Source organism: Folsomia candida, unplaced genomic scaffold (assembly GCF_002217175.1).
Source record: "Folsomia candida strain VU population unplaced genomic scaffold, ASM221717v1 Fcan01_Sc002, whole genome shotgun sequence".
NCBI classification, from domain to species: domain Eukaryota; kingdom Metazoa; phylum Arthropoda; class Collembola; order Entomobryomorpha; family Isotomidae; genus Folsomia; species Folsomia candida.
Window position 1 is genome coordinate 14236907 of NW_019091194.1, and position 19699 is coordinate 14256605.

The window sequence follows — 19699 nt, forward strand, 5'->3', positions numbered from 1 at the left end:
CGAGACTACTAAAACTAACGACACTCCAGCCAACCTTATCTACAGGAATCGTCGCAATCATTCGAATTGGGCAACCATCTCTACCACCTCTCTCGACATGGGAGGAAGAAAGGTGCAGCAAGAGGCTGTTACTTGGTTGCCAATCGGATTATCCACAACAAAGGTGGAGTAGGACGCAATCAGTAAATATTTTCCTGATCATCTCATTACTTAAAAACTGTCTGTCCAGAAAAACTTGATCCCCATCGTCATCGTCATTATTACCATCATGGACGGAAGGAGGAAGCTCATTAGTGAGTGTTTTAAATCCTTTTGTGGAAGAGGGATAATGCTCTCTTTGCTCTAATTCCTATTACCTTGAGATGACATGAGGTCGCCCATTGGACTCAGCGATGTTGTTGACCAGAGGCCATAGCCGGCTGCTGCTGCTGCTGCTGAGGACGAGGATGGGGTTGAACCGTTGCTCGCAGTGGCAGTGGCGTGGTGGAGATGGTGCGAGCCGGCCGAGTTCATGGTCGCCGAGCCGACAAGGGCGTGGTGGTGATTGAGCGGTCCTGAGGAGCCAGATGAGTTGGACGACGAGAGGGGAGGCAGTTTGTAGGGTGAGTCGCGGTGGGAGTGTTGGGGGTGACCTCCGTGGGATGTGGGCTGTTGATGAGGGTGCAGATTCGTGGGGGGAGACTGAGACACGTCCGGACTGTTTCCAAGACTCGAGTTATGATGATGATGATGTACATTGTTCAAGCTATGTTGTGATGAAACTATAGACTGATTATTATTGTTGTTGTTGTTGTTCGAAGAGTTATTATTGTTGGTGGAATTGTTGTTGTTATTGTGGGAGGCAGAATTAGCTGGAGATTTTAGCTTTTTAGATGATTTTGATGAACTAGTTTTCTCCGTGTGAGTTGCTTGCTTTGCTTGTTGGCGACACTTAGCCCTGTTTAATCCAATTATTTGTTTTTCAGTTATGTTTAGTAAAACTTCAAAAGTGGCACAAATCACAGAATCTGTTTAAAAATTACCTCCGATTTTTGAACCAAACCTGAAAATAGAATGATAATGTCAAAATACAAACGGAATATTTGGTAAATAAAGCATTCACATTCCAGTGTAAAACCTTTTAGAAGCAAAGCAAAATGGGAAAAACAAACAAAATTAAGCAAACATAGGGACATTGTATAGAAAGCGAGCTGAACGAGAGTCATTTTCAAACTGAATGTCATTTTTCGTCCTTCGGTTAAAGTAAACTCTAAAAATTAGGGCCGGGGTGGTAATGATACGTGCCCAAGAGTGACAATTAGATGATTTAATCCAATACAAGGTTGACGAAATGATGATGGATGATCAAACGACTTTCATTATTTCATCTCACTCTCTCCTCCCGAACTGCTCCTGCTTTCTCCACCCAATCAAACCCACACCAGCCATCCGGCTCTTGGTAACATTGTCGTCATCATCAGCATATCAGCATCACTCCCTCCAGCTCTTGACTTAGGAGCCACGGTGTATGAAGTAACTCGATATGAGAGGTATGTAATATGTATGTGTCAAATATCAACATTTCAGCAAAAAACGACATTTCGCTTTGATATCAGCACCGGCACAGTCGAAGAAATGTCAACTTGAGAGAAACTCGATGAAAAATCTGCACGTTCGAAATATATCCAAGTGAGTACCCAAGTAACATGCAAGTCAGGCCCATATGTAAGTTATCCCCGGCAGGTCTGGCTCAACATTTTAGGGGTCAGGGAGGGAACTCTGCTATGGCCCTGTCCAGGCCGAAGAAGGATTAGCGGAGTTTTTTCCATCTCAGGAAATGGTCCAGTGGTCCTGACTTGGTTCAAGTCTGGATGGGCAGATATGGCTAACGTCCGTATTTATTAGCCCGGCCCGTTGGTATGTAGCCCAACTTTACCCGTACTTGGACTCCCAGACATAAATCTGACTCGGCCCTGACTTTATTCTCCGACTCCGTGGCAGGCTTGGGAGAAACCCGAGACTATAGTCAGTCGCGGGGCAGGGCCAGGCTTGCATCGGGTTTGAAAAGTTTAGTCTGGTCCAGCTCAGGGTGAAAGTTTAGCCTCGTGTAGCCACCACGCCGTTTGACTTTAGTTTTTTTTACTTAATCGACGAGCACAATGGCTCAAAATTCAACTAAATTTTCGGTAGTTCTTTTTACGAAAGAAAAAAGTGTTGCTGCAGTTCCGACGACGTGGCTGCTAGAAGAGAAAGGCCGGACTTTTTGTAAATGGCCAAAAGGGCCTAATGCTGCAACTCTCGTCCACGACGGAAATAGTGTCCCACGGAAAGGGTGGTCAAGTTTTCCCGTAAAGATTTACAGAGGATTGGGGAGTGGTAAGGAAATAATTTTAATATGGTAAAATAACTTGTGGTGAAAGCACGAGTTGTGTATATTGCAAATTTCATCTTAATCTAAAATAGGAGGTTTTACTTTGTAGACGACTACACTACAGCAAACACTAATGCAGACGAGGCAAGAGCACTGACCAGTCCGAGCGAGGAGGAAAGTCCCCCCTCGTCCCCTCCCACCCCCGTCAAAGTTAACTCAAAACCACGCCAACGACAACATTCATCCGATAGCGAGACCAATTCTAGGAGGAATTTTGATACAGAAGTTCCCGACATTGACACAAATAGAAGTAGCAGTGTCACGATTGATGACGTCGAAGAAACAGTTGCAGGTTAGCGAAACCTAATCAAATAATATTTAATAATGTGATAAGTTTTTTTACGAATTTATTATTATTAAATTTATTAAATTTTCAGCACATTCGTCCCAGGCAGTCTTCAATTTAAATATTGCTGGCGCTGAGGAAGATCAATCAGAATCTCAGCTAAATTATGCAACTTTTTCAGCTCCTCTCACGGTTACCAGTCAAGGTTAGGATTCCACCATTATACCAAGCATGTTATATTTTTAATACAATGGAATATTATGTGTTTACAGGGTTTGAGGTCAATGTATTGAGTTACCTAATCGACATTAAGACCGAACTATCCAGATTATCAGCTCAAGTGGCAGCGATAGCGGCCGGAAGTGACTCTGGCGAGGATTCTGGAGAGGAATTTCAACTTCCGATTGCCACCGAGGAACAACTTATGGAAATAGAGTTAAAGTTAAATGAACGTGGGGCAAGAAAAATATTGGTAAATAATATTCAATTTTATTTACAGTTTTTGTTGAAATGCGAATAATGTATACGTTTTTTCTATTAGTTCAAGCAAATTGTTAAAGTCGGTGGACTTGATATTAAGGATACGGTCGAACGAGTGCTAGCAAAAGTTTTTGGTCAGGCTATAGCGGAACAGACGTCCCTAACAGGAAGGAGTAACAAGTTTGCTTTTGATAAACTTAAACTCTTCAACGTTATAGTGGGTAAATATTATTTAATTAATTTTTGGCTATATAATTACGACAATTTAAGTATTAATGAACTCAACTAAGTAAATTGAATATTTGTATTATGATTTCAGATGCTATACTAAAAAACCCCTTATGTTCCAATAAGACTCAAAAGGACGTGGAAGTTGAAGCAACACGGTGGTTTGGTAACGCGAAGGATCGCGACGGTGGAAGGGAAAGGCGACGTAATAAGAAGTTACCCCCGGCTAATAATTGATTGGCAGAATGGAGTCATCAAAATCAACCAAATATAGAAAGAGGAAAGCTGAAGTAGCTACAATTCTTAACGGGGTTAATACGGACAATAGCACTTGTAATAATAATAGTATTAATAGTAGTAATTTAGGTAATCAGATTTATAATAATACGCAACATTCAATTCCAACAATTTCCCCCGAAATGGTAAATAGTGAATTTGACTTAGATGAATTTTGTCAGCCAGACTCAGACGACGAGTTTGAAAAGGAAGAGGACAAGTTTTCGAAATCTTTAGAATTTAAAAATAGGTTAACAAATTGGGGTCTAAATCATAACATCACACACGTAGCAATGAAAGAACTTTTGAGCATTTTAAAGAATGAAAAATGTGGAATTAACTTGCCAAGTGACCCCCGTACGCTTTTTAAGACACCCAAGTCTAGCAGCACTATCACGCTAGGAACGGGAAAATTTAAATATTTTGGTATTCGAAAAGCATTTGAAATAGCAAATAACAGAGGGTGGGAAAATGCGAGTGCAAACAAGTCAATGAGTATCGGAATTGATGGGTTACCAATATCCAAAAGTAGCAAAAGTCAGTTTTGGCCAATTTTAGCTCTTTTCAAGCACTGTCGATCACCCAGTCCCTACGTCATTGCCCTTTACTTTGGTACCTCAAAACCCGCGTCACTTGAATTGTTTTTGCAAGATTTTATTGTTGAAATGCTGGATATAAAAACGAACGGTATTATTATTAACGATAATACATTTACATTAAATATGAAATGTCTTATTGCCGACGCACCTGCTCGTTCGTTTTTAAAAATGTGCAACGGCTTTAATGCATATTATGGATGTGAACGTTGTTGTCAAAAAGGGAAATGGGTAGGGAAGGTAGTTTTTCCAGAAATTAATGCAGAGAAAAGAACAAACGAATCTTTTTTTGATAATGCCCACACGTCAGGAAGATCTCCATTTGCAGATATAGGACTTGGAATGATTAGTCAAGTACCCCTAGACTATATGCATTTAGTGTGCCTAGGAATTATGAGAAAATTAATTTTTAGTTGGCTTCGTAGTCCCCTTCAAAAACGAATCAAATTAAGCCCCAGTAGTATAAATCAGATTAGTGGACACTTAAAAAATATATCTTTTTTTACTCCGTCTGAGTTTTGTAGAAAACCTAGATGTATAAGAGAAATTGACCATTACAAAGCAACTGAACTGCGTCAGTTTTTAATTTACACTGGTCCAGTCTGCTTAAAAAATGTATTGCCCTCGACCCTTTTTGACCATTTTATGCTTTTGCATTGTAGTATGCGAATATTACTGTCAAATTTGGCAAATTCTGTAGAATGGATCGAACTTGCGAGAAAACTTTTAGTCGAATTTGTTTCAAAAGTTAGTAGTTTGTATGGGGAAGACTATTTAACTTATAACATGCATTCTATTATTCACATCCCAGACGATGCACTTATTTATGGTGAGCTTGATAATGTTAGTGCATTTCCGTTTGAGAATCACATGCAAACTTTAAAAAAGTTATTGCGAGCTAAACATTTGCCATTAGAGCAAGCAATAAATAGAATTGAAGAGAGAAACCTTTTCGATTCTGCAGACTGTGCCAAATTAAAATTGAAGAAATTAAAAATTTTTGCTGGAAAGCAGTTTTCCACAAAAAAAGGTAATAACATTGCATTTCTGTCGTCGGGGGAAATTGTTGAAATTGAATGTTTCATAGACGATAATAAGTTTATTGGTAAACGATATTTAAAGAAATGTGATGCATATACTTTTCCCCTCAGTAGCCATAAGTTGAAATCATTCGTTGTTAGCAATCTTAATGCAATTTCCGGAGAATTTGAATGTAATTCAATAATTGATAAGGGATACTTAATGTTATGTAATGATGAATATGTATGTATGCCATTATTGTAAATGAAAATCCTGTATTTCTTTTTATAAGAAAATAAAATAATATTTAAAAATACAATCCACGGTTCAGCCCTGTATTTACATCAATGGCCCCTGCATGAAATTACAAGTTCGGGCCAAGGTAGGGTCATGTCCGCTCCCACAGGACGATACTGAGCTGGACCAGAGTTGGACCAGAGTTGAACCAGACTCGAAACAAAGACCGGGACCAGGTCTGTTTAGGATGTGACCCCTACTTGCATAAAGTATGGCGCAAGTCTGGGCCACATGTGAACCATCGCAGGCTGAAGTCCGATTGCAAGTCTGGCACCGGACATTCCCCTGATGTCAAATCTGTACTTGGGCCGGACTTTTGTCAAAAGCCTGGCCCAAGCAAGGTCCGGACATAAAATGTTACTTGGGTATACTTGTATTTTTGGAAACAAATCAAAACAACCCAAGTAACATGCAAGTCAGGCCCATATGTAAGTTATCCCCGGCAGGTCTGGCTCAACATTTTAGGGGTCAGGGAGGGAACTCTGCTATGGCCCTGTCCAGGCCGAAGAAGGATTAGCGGAGTTTTTTCCATCTCAGGAAATGGTCCAGTGGTCCTGACTTGGTTCAAGTCTGGATGGGCAGATATGGCTAACGTCCGTATTTATTAGCCCGGCCCGTTGGTATGTAGCCCAACTTTACCCGTACTTGGACTCCCAGACATAAATCTGACTCGGCCCTGACTTTATTCTCCGACTCCGTGGCAGGCTTGGGAGAAACCCGAGACTATAGTCAGTCGCGGGGCAGGGCCAGGCTTGCATCGGGTTTGAAAAGTTTAGTCTGGTCCAGCTCAGGGTGAAAGTTTAGCCTCGTGTAGCCACCACGCCGTTTGACTTTAGTTTTTTTTACTTAATCGACGAGCACAATGGCTCAAAATTCAACTAAATTTTCGGTAGTTCTTTTTACGAAAGAAAAAAGTGTTGCTGCAGTTCCGACGACGTGGCTGCTAGAAGAGAAAGGCCGGACTTTTTGTAAATGGCCAAAAGGGCCTAATGCTGCAACTCTCGTCCACGACGGAAATAGTGTCCCACGGAAAGGGTGGTCAAGTTTTCCCGTAAAGATTTACAGAGGATTGGGGAGTGGTAAGGAAATAATTTTAATATGGTAAAATAACTTGTGGTGAAAGCACGAGTTGTGTATATTGCAAATTTCATCTTAATCTAAAATAGGAGGTTTTACTTTGTAGACGACTACACTACAGCAAACACTAATGCAGACGAGGCAAGAGCACTGACCAGTCCGAGCGAGGAGGAAAGTCCCCCCTCGTCCCCTCCCACCCCCGTCAAAGTTAACTCAAAACCACGCCAACGACAACATTCATCCGATAGCGAGACCAATTCTAGGAGGAATTTTGATACAGAAGTTCCCGACATTGACACAAATAGAAGTAGCAGTGTCACGATTGATGACGTCGAAGAAACAGTTGCAGGTTAGCGAAACCTAATCAAATAATATTTAATAATGTGATAAGTTTTTTTACGAATTTATTATTATTAAATTTATTAAATTTTCAGCACATTCGTCCCAGGCAGTCTTCAATTTAAATATTGCTGGCGCTGAGGAAGATCAATCAGAATCTCAGCTAAATTATGCAACTTTTTCAGCTCCTCTCACGGTTACCAGTCAAGGTTAGGATTCCACCATTATACCAAGCATGTTATATTTTTAATACAATGGAATATTATGTGTTTACAGGGTTTGAGGTCAATGTATTGAGTTACCTAATCGACATTAAGACCGAACTATCCAGATTATCAGCTCAAGTGGCAGCGATAGCGGCCGGAAGTGACTCTGGCGAGGATTCTGGAGAGGAATTTCAACTTCCGATTGCCACCGAGGAACAACTTATGGAAATAGAGTTAAAGTTAAATGAACGTGGGGCAAGAAAAATATTGGTAAATAATATTCAATTTTATTTACAGTTTTTGTTGAAATGCGAATAATGTATACGTTTTTTCTATTAGTTCAAGCAAATTGTTAAAGTCGGTGGACTTGATATTAAGGATACGGTCGAACGAGTGCTAGCAAAAGTTTTTGGTCAGGCTATAGCGGAACAGACGTCCCTAACAGGAAGGAGTAACAAGTTTGCTTTTGATAAACTTAAACTCTTCAACGTTATAGTGGGTAAATATTATTTAATTAATTTTTGGCTATATAATTACGACAATTTAAGTATTAATGAACTCAACTAAGTAAATTGAATATTTGTATTATGATTTCAGATGCTATACTAAAAAACCCCTTATGTTCCAATAAGACTCAAAAGGACGTGGAAGTTGAAGCAACACGGTGGTTTGGTAACGCGAAGGATCGCGACGGTGGAAGGGAAAGGCGACGTAATAAGAAGTTACCCCCGGCTAATAATTGATTGGCAGAATGGAGTCATCAAAATCAACCAAATATAGAAAGAGGAAAGCTGAAGTAGCTACAATTCTTAACGGGGTTAATACGGACAATAGCACTTGTAATAATAATAGTATTAATAGTAGTAATTTAGGTAATCAGATTTATAATAATACGCAACATTCAATTCCAACAATTTCCCCCGAAATGGTAAATAGTGAATTTGACTTAGATGAATTTTGTCAGCCAGACTCAGACGACGAGTTTGAAAAGGAAGAGGACAAGTTTTCGAAATCTTTAGAATTTAAAAATAGGTTAACAAATTGGGGTCTAAATCATAACATCACACACGTAGCAATGAAAGAACTTTTGAGCATTTTAAAGAATGAAAAATGTGGAATTAACTTGCCAAGTGACCCCCGTACGCTTTTTAAGACACCCAAGTCTAGCAGCACTATCACGCTAGGAACGGGAAAATTTAAATATTTTGGTATTCGAAAAGCATTTGAAATAGCAAATAACAGAGGGTGGGAAAATGCGAGTGCAAACAAGTCAATGAGTATCGGAATTGATGGGTTACCAATATCCAAAAGTAGCAAAAGTCAGTTTTGGCCAATTTTAGCTCTTTTCAAGCACTGTCGATCACCCAGTCCCTACGTCATTGCCCTTTACTTTGGTACCTCAAAACCCGCGTCACTTGAATTGTTTTTGCAAGATTTTATTGTTGAAATGCTGGATATAAAAACGAACGGTATTATTATTAACGATAATACATTTACATTAAATATGAAATGTCTTATTGCCGACGCACCTGCTCGTTCGTTTTTAAAAATGTGCAACGGCTTTAATGCATATTATGGATGTGAACGTTGTTGTCAAAAAGGGAAATGGGTAGGGAAGGTAGTTTTTCCAGAAATTAATGCAGAGAAAAGAACAAACGAATCTTTTTTTGATAATGCCCACACGTCAGGAAGATCTCCATTTGCAGATATAGGACTTGGAATGATTAGTCAAGTACCCCTAGACTATATGCATTTAGTGTGCCTAGGAATTATGAGAAAATTAATTTTTAGTTGGCTTCGTAGTCCCCTTCAAAAACGAATCAAATTAAGCCCCAGTAGTATAAATCAGATTAGTGGACACTTAAAAAATATATCTTTTTTTACTCCGTCTGAGTTTTGTAGAAAACCTAGATGTATAAGAGAAATTGACCATTACAAAGCAACTGAACTGCGTCAGTTTTTAATTTACACTGGTCCAGTCTGCTTAAAAAATGTATTGCCCTCGACCCTTTTTGACCATTTTATGCTTTTGCATTGTAGTATGCGAATATTACTGTCAAATTTGGCAAATTCTGTAGAATGGATCGAACTTGCGAGAAAACTTTTAGTCGAATTTGTTTCAAAAGTTAGTAGTTTGTATGGGGAAGACTATTTAACTTATAACATGCATTCTATTATTCACATCCCAGACGATGCACTTATTTATGGTGAGCTTGATAATGTTAGTGCATTTCCGTTTGAGAATCACATGCAAACTTTAAAAAAGTTATTGCGAGCTAAACATTTGCCATTAGAGCAAGCAATAAATAGAATTGAAGAGAGAAACCTTTTCGATTCTGCAGACTGTGCCAAATTAAAATTGAAGAAATTAAAAATTTTTGCTGGAAAGCAGTTTTCCACAAAAAAAGGTAATAACATTGCATTTCTGTCGTCGGGGGAAATTGTTGAAATTGAATGTTTCATAGACGATAATAAGTTTATTGGTAAACGATATTTAAAGAAATGTGATGCATATACTTTTCCCCTCAGTAGCCATAAGTTGAAATCATTCGTTGTTAGCAATCTTAATGCAATTTCCGGAGAATTTGAATGTAATTCAATAATTGATAAGGGATACTTAATGTTATGTAATGATGAATATGTATGTATGCCATTATTGTAAATGAAAATCCTGTATTTCTTTTTATAAGAAAATAAAATAATATTTAAAAATACAATCCACGGTTCAGCCCTGTATTTACATCAATGGCCCCTGCATGAAATTACAAGTTCGGGCCAAGGTAGGGTCATGTCCGCTCCCACAGGACGATACTGAGCTGGACCAGAGTTGGACCAGAGTTGAACCAGACTCGAAACAAAGACCGGGACCAGGTCTGTTTAGGATGTGACCCCTACTTGCATAAAGTATGGCGCAAGTCTGGGCCACATGTGAACCATCGCAGGCTGAAGTCCGATTGCAAGTCTGGCACCGGACATTCCCCTGATGTCAAATCTGTACTTGGGCCGGACTTTTGTCAAAAGCCTGGCCCAAGCAAGGTCCGGACATAAAATGTTACTTGGGTATACTTGTATTTTTGGAAACAAATCAAAACAACCCAAGTAACATGCAAGTCAGGCCCATATGTAAGTTATCCCCGGCAGGTCTGGCTCAACATTTTAGGGGTCAGGGAGGGAACTCTGCTATGGCCCTGTCCAGGCCGAAGAAGGATTAGCGGAGTTTTTTCCATCTCAGGAAATGGTCCAGTGGTCCTGACTTGGTTCAAGTCTGGATGGGCAGATATGGCTAACGTCCGTATTTATTAGCCCGGCCCGTTGGTATGTAGCCCAACTTTACCCGTACTTGGACTCCCAGACATAAATCTGACTCGGCCCTGACTTTATTCTCCGACTCCGTGGCAGGCTTGGGAGAAACCCGAGACTATAGTCAGTCGCGGGGCAGGGCCAGGCTTGCATCGGGTTTGAAAAGTTTAGTCTGGTCCAGCTCAGGGTGAAAGTTTAGCCTCGTGTAGCCACCACGCCGTTTGACTTTAGTTTTTTTTACTTAATCGACGAGCACAATGGCTCAAAATTCAACTAAATTTTCGGTAGTTCTTTTTACGAAAGAAAAAAGTGTTGCTGCAGTTCCGACGACGTGGCTGCTAGAAGAGAAAGGCCGGACTTTTTGTAAATGGCCAAAAGGGCCTAATGCTGCAACTCTCGTCCACGACGGAAATAGTGTCCCACGGAAAGGGTGGTCAAGTTTTCCCGTAAAGATTTACAGAGGATTGGGGAGTGGTAAGGAAATAATTTTAATATGGTAAAATAACTTGTGGTGAAAGCACGAGTTGTGTATATTGCAAATTTCATCTTAATCTAAAATAGGAGGTTTTACTTTGTAGACGACTACACTACAGCAAACACTAATGCAGACGAGGCAAGAGCACTGACCAGTCCGAGCGAGGAGGAAAGTCCCCCCTCGTCCCCTCCCACCCCCGTCAAAGTTAACTCAAAACCACGCCAACGACAACATTCATCCGATAGCGAGACCAATTCTAGGAGGAATTTTGATACAGAAGTTCCCGACATTGACACAAATAGAAGTAGCAGTGTCACGATTGATGACGTCGAAGAAACAGTTGCAGGTTAGCGAAACCTAATCAAATAATATTTAATAATGTGATAAGTTTTTTTACGAATTTATTATTATTAAATTTATTAAATTTTCAGCACATTCGTCCCAGGCAGTCTTCAATTTAAATATTGCTGGCGCTGAGGAAGATCAATCAGAATCTCAGCTAAATTATGCAACTTTTTCAGCTCCTCTCACGGTTACCAGTCAAGGTTAGGATTCCACCATTATACCAAGCATGTTATATTTTTAATACAATGGAATATTATGTGTTTACAGGGTTTGAGGTCAATGTATTGAGTTACCTAATCGACATTAAGACCGAACTATCCAGATTATCAGCTCAAGTGGCAGCGATAGCGGCCGGAAGTGACTCTGGCGAGGATTCTGGAGAGGAATTTCAACTTCCGATTGCCACCGAGGAACAACTTATGGAAATAGAGTTAAAGTTAAATGAACGTGGGGCAAGAAAAATATTGGTAAATAATATTCAATTTTATTTACAGTTTTTGTTGAAATGCGAATAATGTATACGTTTTTTCTATTAGTTCAAGCAAATTGTTAAAGTCGGTGGACTTGATATTAAGGATACGGTCGAACGAGTGCTAGCAAAAGTTTTTGGTCAGGCTATAGCGGAACAGACGTCCCTAACAGGAAGGAGTAACAAGTTTGCTTTTGATAAACTTAAACTCTTCAACGTTATAGTGGGTAAATATTATTTAATTAATTTTTGGCTATATAATTACGACAATTTAAGTATTAATGAACTCAACTAAGTAAATTGAATATTTGTATTATGATTTCAGATGCTATACTAAAAAACCCCTTATGTTCCAATAAGACTCAAAAGGACGTGGAAGTTGAAGCAACACGGTGGTTTGGTAACGCGAAGGATCGCGACGGTGGAAGGGAAAGGCGACGTAATAAGAAGTTACCCCCGGCTAATAATTGATTGGCAGAATGGAGTCATCAAAATCAACCAAATATAGAAAGAGGAAAGCTGAAGTAGCTACAATTCTTAACGGGGTTAATACGGACAATAGCACTTGTAATAATAATAGTATTAATAGTAGTAATTTAGGTAATCAGATTTATAATAATACGCAACATTCAATTCCAACAATTTCCCCCGAAATGGTAAATAGTGAATTTGACTTAGATGAATTTTGTCAGCCAGACTCAGACGACGAGTTTGAAAAGGAAGAGGACAAGTTTTCGAAATCTTTAGAATTTAAAAATAGGTTAACAAATTGGGGTCTAAATCATAACATCACACACGTAGCAATGAAAGAACTTTTGAGCATTTTAAAGAATGAAAAATGTGGAATTAACTTGCCAAGTGACCCCCGTACGCTTTTTAAGACACCCAAGTCTAGCAGCACTATCACGCTAGGAACGGGAAAATTTAAATATTTTGGTATTCGAAAAGCATTTGAAATAGCAAATAACAGAGGGTGGGAAAATGCGAGTGCAAACAAGTCAATGAGTATCGGAATTGATGGGTTACCAATATCCAAAAGTAGCAAAAGTCAGTTTTGGCCAATTTTAGCTCTTTTCAAGCACTGTCGATCACCCAGTCCCTACGTCATTGCCCTTTACTTTGGTACCTCAAAACCCGCGTCACTTGAATTGTTTTTGCAAGATTTTATTGTTGAAATGCTGGATATAAAAACGAACGGTATTATTATTAACGATAATACATTTACATTAAATATGAAATGTCTTATTGCCGACGCACCTGCTCGTTCGTTTTTAAAAATGTGCAACGGCTTTAATGCATATTATGGATGTGAACGTTGTTGTCAAAAAGGGAAATGGGTAGGGAAGGTAGTTTTTCCAGAAATTAATGCAGAGAAAAGAACAAACGAATCTTTTTTTGATAATGCCCACACGTCAGGAAGATCTCCATTTGCAGATATAGGACTTGGAATGATTAGTCAAGTACCCCTAGACTATATGCATTTAGTGTGCCTAGGAATTATGAGAAAATTAATTTTTAGTTGGCTTCGTAGTCCCCTTCAAAAACGAATCAAATTAAGCCCCAGTAGTATAAATCAGATTAGTGGACACTTAAAAAATATATCTTTTTTTACTCCGTCTGAGTTTTGTAGAAAACCTAGATGTATAAGAGAAATTGACCATTACAAAGCAACTGAACTGCGTCAGTTTTTAATTTACACTGGTCCAGTCTGCTTAAAAAATGTATTGCCCTCGACCCTTTTTGACCATTTTATGCTTTTGCATTGTAGTATGCGAATATTACTGTCAAATTTGGCAAATTCTGTAGAATGGATCGAACTTGCGAGAAAACTTTTAGTCGAATTTGTTTCAAAAGTTAGTAGTTTGTATGGGGAAGACTATTTAACTTATAACATGCATTCTATTATTCACATCCCAGACGATGCACTTATTTATGGTGAGCTTGATAATGTTAGTGCATTTCCGTTTGAGAATCACATGCAAACTTTAAAAAAGTTATTGCGAGCTAAACATTTGCCATTAGAGCAAGCAATAAATAGAATTGAAGAGAGAAACCTTTTCGATTCTGCAGACTGTGCCAAATTAAAATTGAAGAAATTAAAAATTTTTGCTGGAAAGCAGTTTTCCACAAAAAAAGGTAATAACATTGCATTTCTGTCGTCGGGGGAAATTGTTGAAATTGAATGTTTCATAGACGATAATAAGTTTATTGGTAAACGATATTTAAAGAAATGTGATGCATATACTTTTCCCCTCAGTAGCCATAAGTTGAAATCATTCGTTGTTAGCAATCTTAATGCAATTTCCGGAGAATTTGAATGTAATTCAATAATTGATAAGGGATACTTAATGTTATGTAATGATGAATATGTATGTATGCCATTATTGTAAATGAAAATCCTGTATTTCTTTTTATAAGAAAATAAAATAATATTTAAAAATACAATCCACGGTTCAGCCCTGTATTTACATCAATGGCCCCTGCATGAAATTACAAGTTCGGGCCAAGGTAGGGTCATGTCCGCTCCCACAGGACGATACTGAGCTGGACCAGAGTTGGACCAGAGTTGAACCAGACTCGAAACAAAGACCGGGACCAGGTCTGTTTAGGATGTGACCCCTACTTGCATAAAGTATGGCGCAAGTCTGGGCCACATGTGAACCATCGCAGGCTGAAGTCCGATTGCAAGTCTGGCACCGGACATTCCCCTGATGTCAAATCTGTACTTGGGCCGGACTTTTGTCAAAAGCCTGGCCCAAGCAAGGTCCGGACATAAAATGTTACTTGGGAAGACATAGGTGAGGAATAGCCACACCTGTTGATGACAAGTGGAGTAAATTATATATTGCAACGAAAAGGATGTGTTACTTCAAAAAAATGACATTTTAAATACAGAAAAAATATAAGCAGGATTATCTCTTTTTTAATTTTTACGTCACCTAATACTCTTGTGCCACTAGTTTTAAGAAGTAATAGTTTGTTCACCATATTAACTCAATTTGCTCCTAATAATCCTAATGTTTCCTAGTGTGTAAGAATGGACTAAACGGCAGCTAAGCCTTGCTTAAGTCACAAGTTATCCGATTAGCATTAAATATATTTACTCGAGTGAGTGAGTAGCTTCGTAAAAATCTTAATTTTATTACTCACTACTCCGCTACTTATTCCAACATAAACTGTCTTTTCCTTTAATACAGACTTATACCACTTATCATACAGTTTCACTAAATGATTATTATGATGTAGGACTACATAAGCCCGTTTAAGACGTGACTTTGATGGACTTTTTGGCATACGCATAACCAGGAGCAGGTCACTTCCGATCCGCAACGGAAACTTCACAAAGGAGGAGACAACCCCACAGCAGTTATTACGAAAAGATGAGCAAGGTAAAGCTACGTACATGCACCGTCCTGACTGATGGACCTATGCGTGTATATTCCACTCCGTTAATCCGCTCAGGGTTTATTGTGCTACAATTCCTACCGGATTTAAATCATGATTATAAAGAGGAATTTAAGAAGCAGGTCATTGTGACATTGATATGGTTCCTCATCCGAGCTTTGGTATTCATAGGTCACGTACGTACACGACTTTGTCGCTTAAACGACCTCCAATTTCCAGAAGCAGAACTTGGTTTGACCACCATCCTGATATTTACCTTTCAGTTTTTCGTGTCTCAACGTATACTTAACGTCACTGATTCTAAATTTCTTCTCCGGTGCTTGTAAATGTTTCCAACTCGTTCACAAAACCAAGTTCCCCATTTTTGAGGGTCGACTCGAAACCAAATGGGAGATACGGAGGCGAAAAACAGTAGCAGGAGCGGATCTGGGGAATAATTTATGCAGAGTCATGCCTCAGAGGAATACTGTCCGTCTATCTGTGGTCCAGGAGGAGCCTTCATATTTAACGAAATAAAACATCACCAAATATCCGAATTTCAGGGAGATCTTGGAGATAAATATGTTGCTCAAAAATTGAATTATACCACAATGACTGCAATTCAATCGCGTCTCCTGTACATATGTACAGCATATCTAGATATTCCATAGCTTCTCTTTACTGTTGGGTTCTTGATGTGTCTGCCTTTACATGCATGTTTCCATTTCTCATTGAAACCAAAAATTTATTAACAAGTTCTCTTCTTGGCGTTGTAAAGATTTTGTTAAGCAATATAAGCGACGGACATACCTGTGAAAAGCTAAAAACATGACTACCCCGGAGGTTGCTGGTTGCTGTTGTAGTAATGAGAAAAACAAATTTATATGACCTGAATTTGAAGAGAAATTTTCAACAAAAGTGTACGTGCTTTTTCCAAATTTCGGATTTACGTGAGAGAAGACCACGCTGACAATAAACTAACTACTCCTTGGTCGTCCCTTATTGTAATCACACCTTATGGTCTAACAGTCTATTTTACAGGCAACTGGTGGAGATTATGTCAAGTCAATGAAACAAATGACGAAACAAGAATGATGGATGTCAAATGTACTAAAAGTAAAATATTTCAAGGCTTCTAAAAGACCATCATCGGACGGAAATATTATTTTCTTTGACAAATATATAATTGCTGGCATCGCACACACTTAGAGACTCGACGGTTTATTACTTTGTCAATGTGAGACAAACATTTGCTTTGGTAAGTAAGAAATGGAATAAAAGTTGTGAGATCGTCCAACTTTGTCAACGAACTTTGTCATTGGAGTCAATGGGATAGTCAATGGGATACATAATATCCAACAACTTGGATATTATGTAGAAACAAAGAACGACCAATATAAGGTACTCGGAAGTCAACGTTGTGGAATTTTGACACAGCTGCATCGGTTTCGTTCATTTGTGTCATTAATAAAAGGTAACTGTTAATAATAATAGTAAATGTCCTGAACACTTGCAAAAACTTGACAGACAAACTGGCTTTCTTCGAACCTATTTGTTTTTATCTTGTGTATGTGTATATGTGCTACGTGTCCCGTTTAAGCCCACATAGGAGAGGACAGGCTATCCTCACCGATGCACGTTTACTGAAATGTGCATACAATTTAAATGTACGAGAGAGAATGTACTTCTGAGAAAGTTTGAACTTTTTGACTTGAACGATAATAATGCTTTTGAGCTACAAAGTGAGTTCGGTTCAGTCAAATCAAGCATCGCACACACACACGCATTATTAGGACAATGGGTCCTAAGCCTTTTTAAGCCTTTTTGAAATAGGATGACAATTCTGATTACAATTTTACAATGAGCACACCTGCCTTTCCCTTACCTTACTCTACACACATGACACACACGCCCTATTTCTGAAGCCGAGCAGTTGTGCGATATCAATGCAATAAAAGAAATCACCATTATTATTAGGTACTGCCCCAGTCATTCCGGCGACTTGGCCACCTAGTTCTTCCACCAAGTTTTTTTTTCTCATTCCACTTTATAAATAAACTCTTGAACCGTACTTATATGCTACCTACGATACAATAATACAAGTTTAAGGCCAGTTTGTGAGGCATATTTATATAGCTTTTATATGATTTGTAACATTTGTGCTCAAGTAGGGCGTATGCGTGACATAAGTGTACATATTTAGTATATATGCTGCATTGTGAAAATGCTTTACAATTTCCAAGTCTTGTTAGAATACAAATCCGAGGTTTCCTTACTGATTATCAGTGATAAGCCAATTTCCAGATTTTAGCAGCTATGAGGAAGGATTCAAAAGTTGCAAAAGCGATTAACGAGTTTAATGGAAAACTGGCATTAAAATGGCGGTGCAACCTTTCACCCTTGGGTTTGCTTGCTTAAAGATTGAAGTTGACCCGGCACACACATTATTGATTTAAGAGATCAGTTGCATGATGATGAGCAGAATAAACACATGCACTCTAAATCTGTGATGATGATGTATTTTAGCAGTAGGAATGAGTAGACAAAGTCTATAACTCAGTCAAACTACTATATTCATAGATTTCCGATTGACAATAAACGCAAAACCGTCACATCGTTGCTCACCAATCGGCGTGACGTGCGAGTATACTTGAGTTAAAATCACAGCCAATTAAATTAGCAAGAATCCAATCAACATCAAATCCCATCCATGATGCGATCCTTTCTGTTTACCCTTCCTTGCTCAGATCACTGCCGGATCTGCAGCCTCCAGCCAAATGTTTGATGTCATCCATTCCATAAGTACACACCCAGTGAGCAGTACTGATGAAAGTCATGTATGAAGAAGCATTGGTTACAATGAAGCAGGGAATTGCTAGCTGAATAAATTGAGACATGAGTAAAAGAGACCCTTTCACTCGCTCCCTGCTCTCGGGCTGAGTCAAAAATACTCCAAAAGATTTGATTAATGACTTTATCAAAAGTTCACACTCGCGTATGCCCCACAGCCACATTCGCTTCCTCTTCTGCACCACCAAATGTAACCGAAATGAGCTGGGTCGGAAGCCATTTTTGTTGAATAATAATAGAATCAGGCTCAATAAAAGGCTAGCAGTGGCGATGGTGCACTGCTTGTTGGCAGTAAAATTTGATGGCATTATTACCCTCATAAAAATTGAAAGGGTTGTTCTTCCACTGCATTACGCACACGACGCAATAAAACACATGAGCGACATGGACCCCGACGGCTTGACTTCTTTGCGCATGAAATCTACACGCCATTCAGGAAACACTACATACTTTTTTGCCCGATTTTGACTTGGTAATTCGGGCTCATCGACAATTTCCTTATATAATTTCTGAAAATCAATGAATGCGAAATGACTCGACAATTTTTTGAAGATGTGTCGTGGCTCACTTCTGCTGCCTACTTATTGCTCCCTCTAAATCTCCAACAGCTAGGATTGAGATGAGAAGAGCAATTCACAATAATATCAAATATGAGAATCATTCCCTATTCACCTCCCAAATTAGAAGGCCCGTTAATAATGGGCCAACAATGTTTGTAAATATACCGATCAATGTACACAGAGAGAGAGGGAGAGAGAGAGTTCTTGGTGGCATAGCTTTTTGGTGGACATTTTGCATTGTGATTTGCTTTTGTGAAAGAAATTCACGCCCTGAAATATCAAGAGAGCGGTGAAAAGGTTCTTTTATCCCTTCTCACGTACGAAGGCAGACCTTTCTATTCCACACCACCGAGCAAAGTAAGAGCCTCCTGGACCTTTCGTCTCTATGCGTGCAAATTACAATTGCCAGATTCTTATTTGTGTAAACATCTCCCACCGACGACAGCGACCCACTATTTTATTTACCTCATTGAATCACTCACTCAAAGGTGCAGAAGGTGAGCATTGATGGCGAGCACGTACTGAAGTAATTATTTCCTCTCAACTGACAGTTTCTACGAGTTCAAAAAGTTCTGCAAATCATCTTTCCCTTCAAGATGATGAAACGAACAAAAATGCAAATACCTGAGAAGTCGGCGTAAGTGTAGGTTAATGCCCGGACTGATTTCTCTCTAAATATATGCATCAATCAGTGGAGCTATTATATACTCTGGAGGACTACAATAAATCTAAAATATTAAAGTCTAAACCGCCCAAACCTGCTAAATGTCACCAAATAACGTAAAAATATGTGCATATACGAATCAGTTATTTGCTGCAATAAGATTTAACGATTGGTCATATTAAGATGGTGTTATTCGCTGCATGATTTGTAAAATATAATACGACACACGAAATTCAGGTTTCATCCGAAAGGAATTTGATTCATCATAGTCATTCAATTTGCTTATGCATGCACGGCGGAGAACACAATGAGAAGGCAGGCACTCAGCCAAATATGCCAAAAATTTGAAATATATTTAGTAATGCGCAGCATTCTGGTCTTATAGATTGAGAAAGCAGGTGCATTCATGCCAAGCTGCTATGTCATAAAATAACAGC

General features: G+C 38.9%; 4 protein-coding genes across 5 annotated transcripts in view; 3 read left to right on the forward strand and 1 right to left on the reverse strand.

The window, feature by feature from the left end:
* Positions 1-19699, reverse strand: part of LOC110843479 (homeobox protein OTX2) — a 34265-nt gene that overhangs the window by 2315 nt on the left and 12251 nt on the right. For both annotated transcript variants that reach the window (XM_035847620.1, XM_022089446.2), the window contains exons 6-7: positions 1023-1042; positions 357-937 (exon numbers count right to left, since the gene is read on the reverse strand). In XM_035847620.1, coding sequence (XP_035703513.1) covers positions 357-937; positions 1023-1042 — 601 coding nt within the window. The remainder of the gene's footprint in view (positions 1-356; positions 938-1022; positions 1043-19699) is intronic.
* Positions 1064-3679, forward strand: LOC118434340. Its single transcript, XM_035847621.1, has 6 exons — positions 1064-2355; positions 2460-2702; positions 2788-2901; positions 2969-3168; positions 3238-3397; positions 3496-3679. Exons 1-6 carry the CDS (start codon positions 2139-2141, stop codon positions 3639-3641), a joined length of 1080 nt encoding a protein of 359 aa, XP_035703514.1. The 5' UTR covers positions 1064-2138; the 3' UTR covers positions 3642-3679.
* On the forward strand, positions 6429-7996 carry LOC118434341. Its single transcript, XM_035847622.1, has 6 exons — positions 6429-6672; positions 6777-7019; positions 7105-7218; positions 7286-7485; positions 7555-7714; positions 7813-7996. Exons 1-6 carry the CDS (start codon positions 6456-6458, stop codon positions 7956-7958), a joined length of 1080 nt encoding a protein of 359 aa, XP_035703515.1. The 5' UTR covers positions 6429-6455; the 3' UTR covers positions 7959-7996.
* Positions 10746-12313, forward strand: LOC118434342. The gene is made up of 6 exons (XM_035847623.1): positions 10746-10989; positions 11094-11336; positions 11422-11535; positions 11603-11802; positions 11872-12031; positions 12130-12313. The coding sequence occupies exons 1-6, from the start codon at positions 10773-10775 to the stop codon at positions 12273-12275; spliced, it is 1080 nt and encodes a 359-aa protein (XP_035703516.1). The 5' UTR covers positions 10746-10772; the 3' UTR covers positions 12276-12313.

Bases quoted from the DNA above. Each gene is read 5' to 3' on its own strand.
- LOC118434340 (XM_035847621.1), top strand. From the start codon at position 2,139: ATGGCTCAAAATTCAACTAAATTTTCGGTAGTTCTTTTTACGAAAGAA. The intron at 2,703-2,787 runs GTTAGCGAAACC...TTAAATTTTCAG, and splicing joins CGTCGAAGAAACAGTTGCAG to CACATTCGTCCCAGGCAGTC. The intron at 3,398-3,495 runs GTAAATATTATT...TTATGATTTCAG, and splicing joins ACTCTTCAACGTTATAGTGG to ATGCTATACTAAAAAACCCC.
- LOC118434341 (XM_035847622.1), top strand. From the start codon at position 6,456: ATGGCTCAAAATTCAACTAAATTTTCGGTAGTTCTTTTTACGAAAGAA. The intron at 7,020-7,104 runs GTTAGCGAAACC...TTAAATTTTCAG, and splicing joins CGTCGAAGAAACAGTTGCAG to CACATTCGTCCCAGGCAGTC. The intron at 7,219-7,285 runs GTTAGGATTCCA...ATGTGTTTACAG, and splicing joins TCTCACGGTTACCAGTCAAG to GGTTTGAGGTCAATGTATTG.
- LOC118434342 (XM_035847623.1), top strand. From the start codon at position 10,773: ATGGCTCAAAATTCAACTAAATTTTCGGTAGTTCTTTTTACGAAAGAA. The intron at 10,990-11,093 runs GTAAGGAAATAA...TTTACTTTGTAG, and splicing joins TTACAGAGGATTGGGGAGTG to ACGACTACACTACAGCAAAC. The intron at 11,536-11,602 runs GTTAGGATTCCA...ATGTGTTTACAG, and splicing joins TCTCACGGTTACCAGTCAAG to GGTTTGAGGTCAATGTATTG.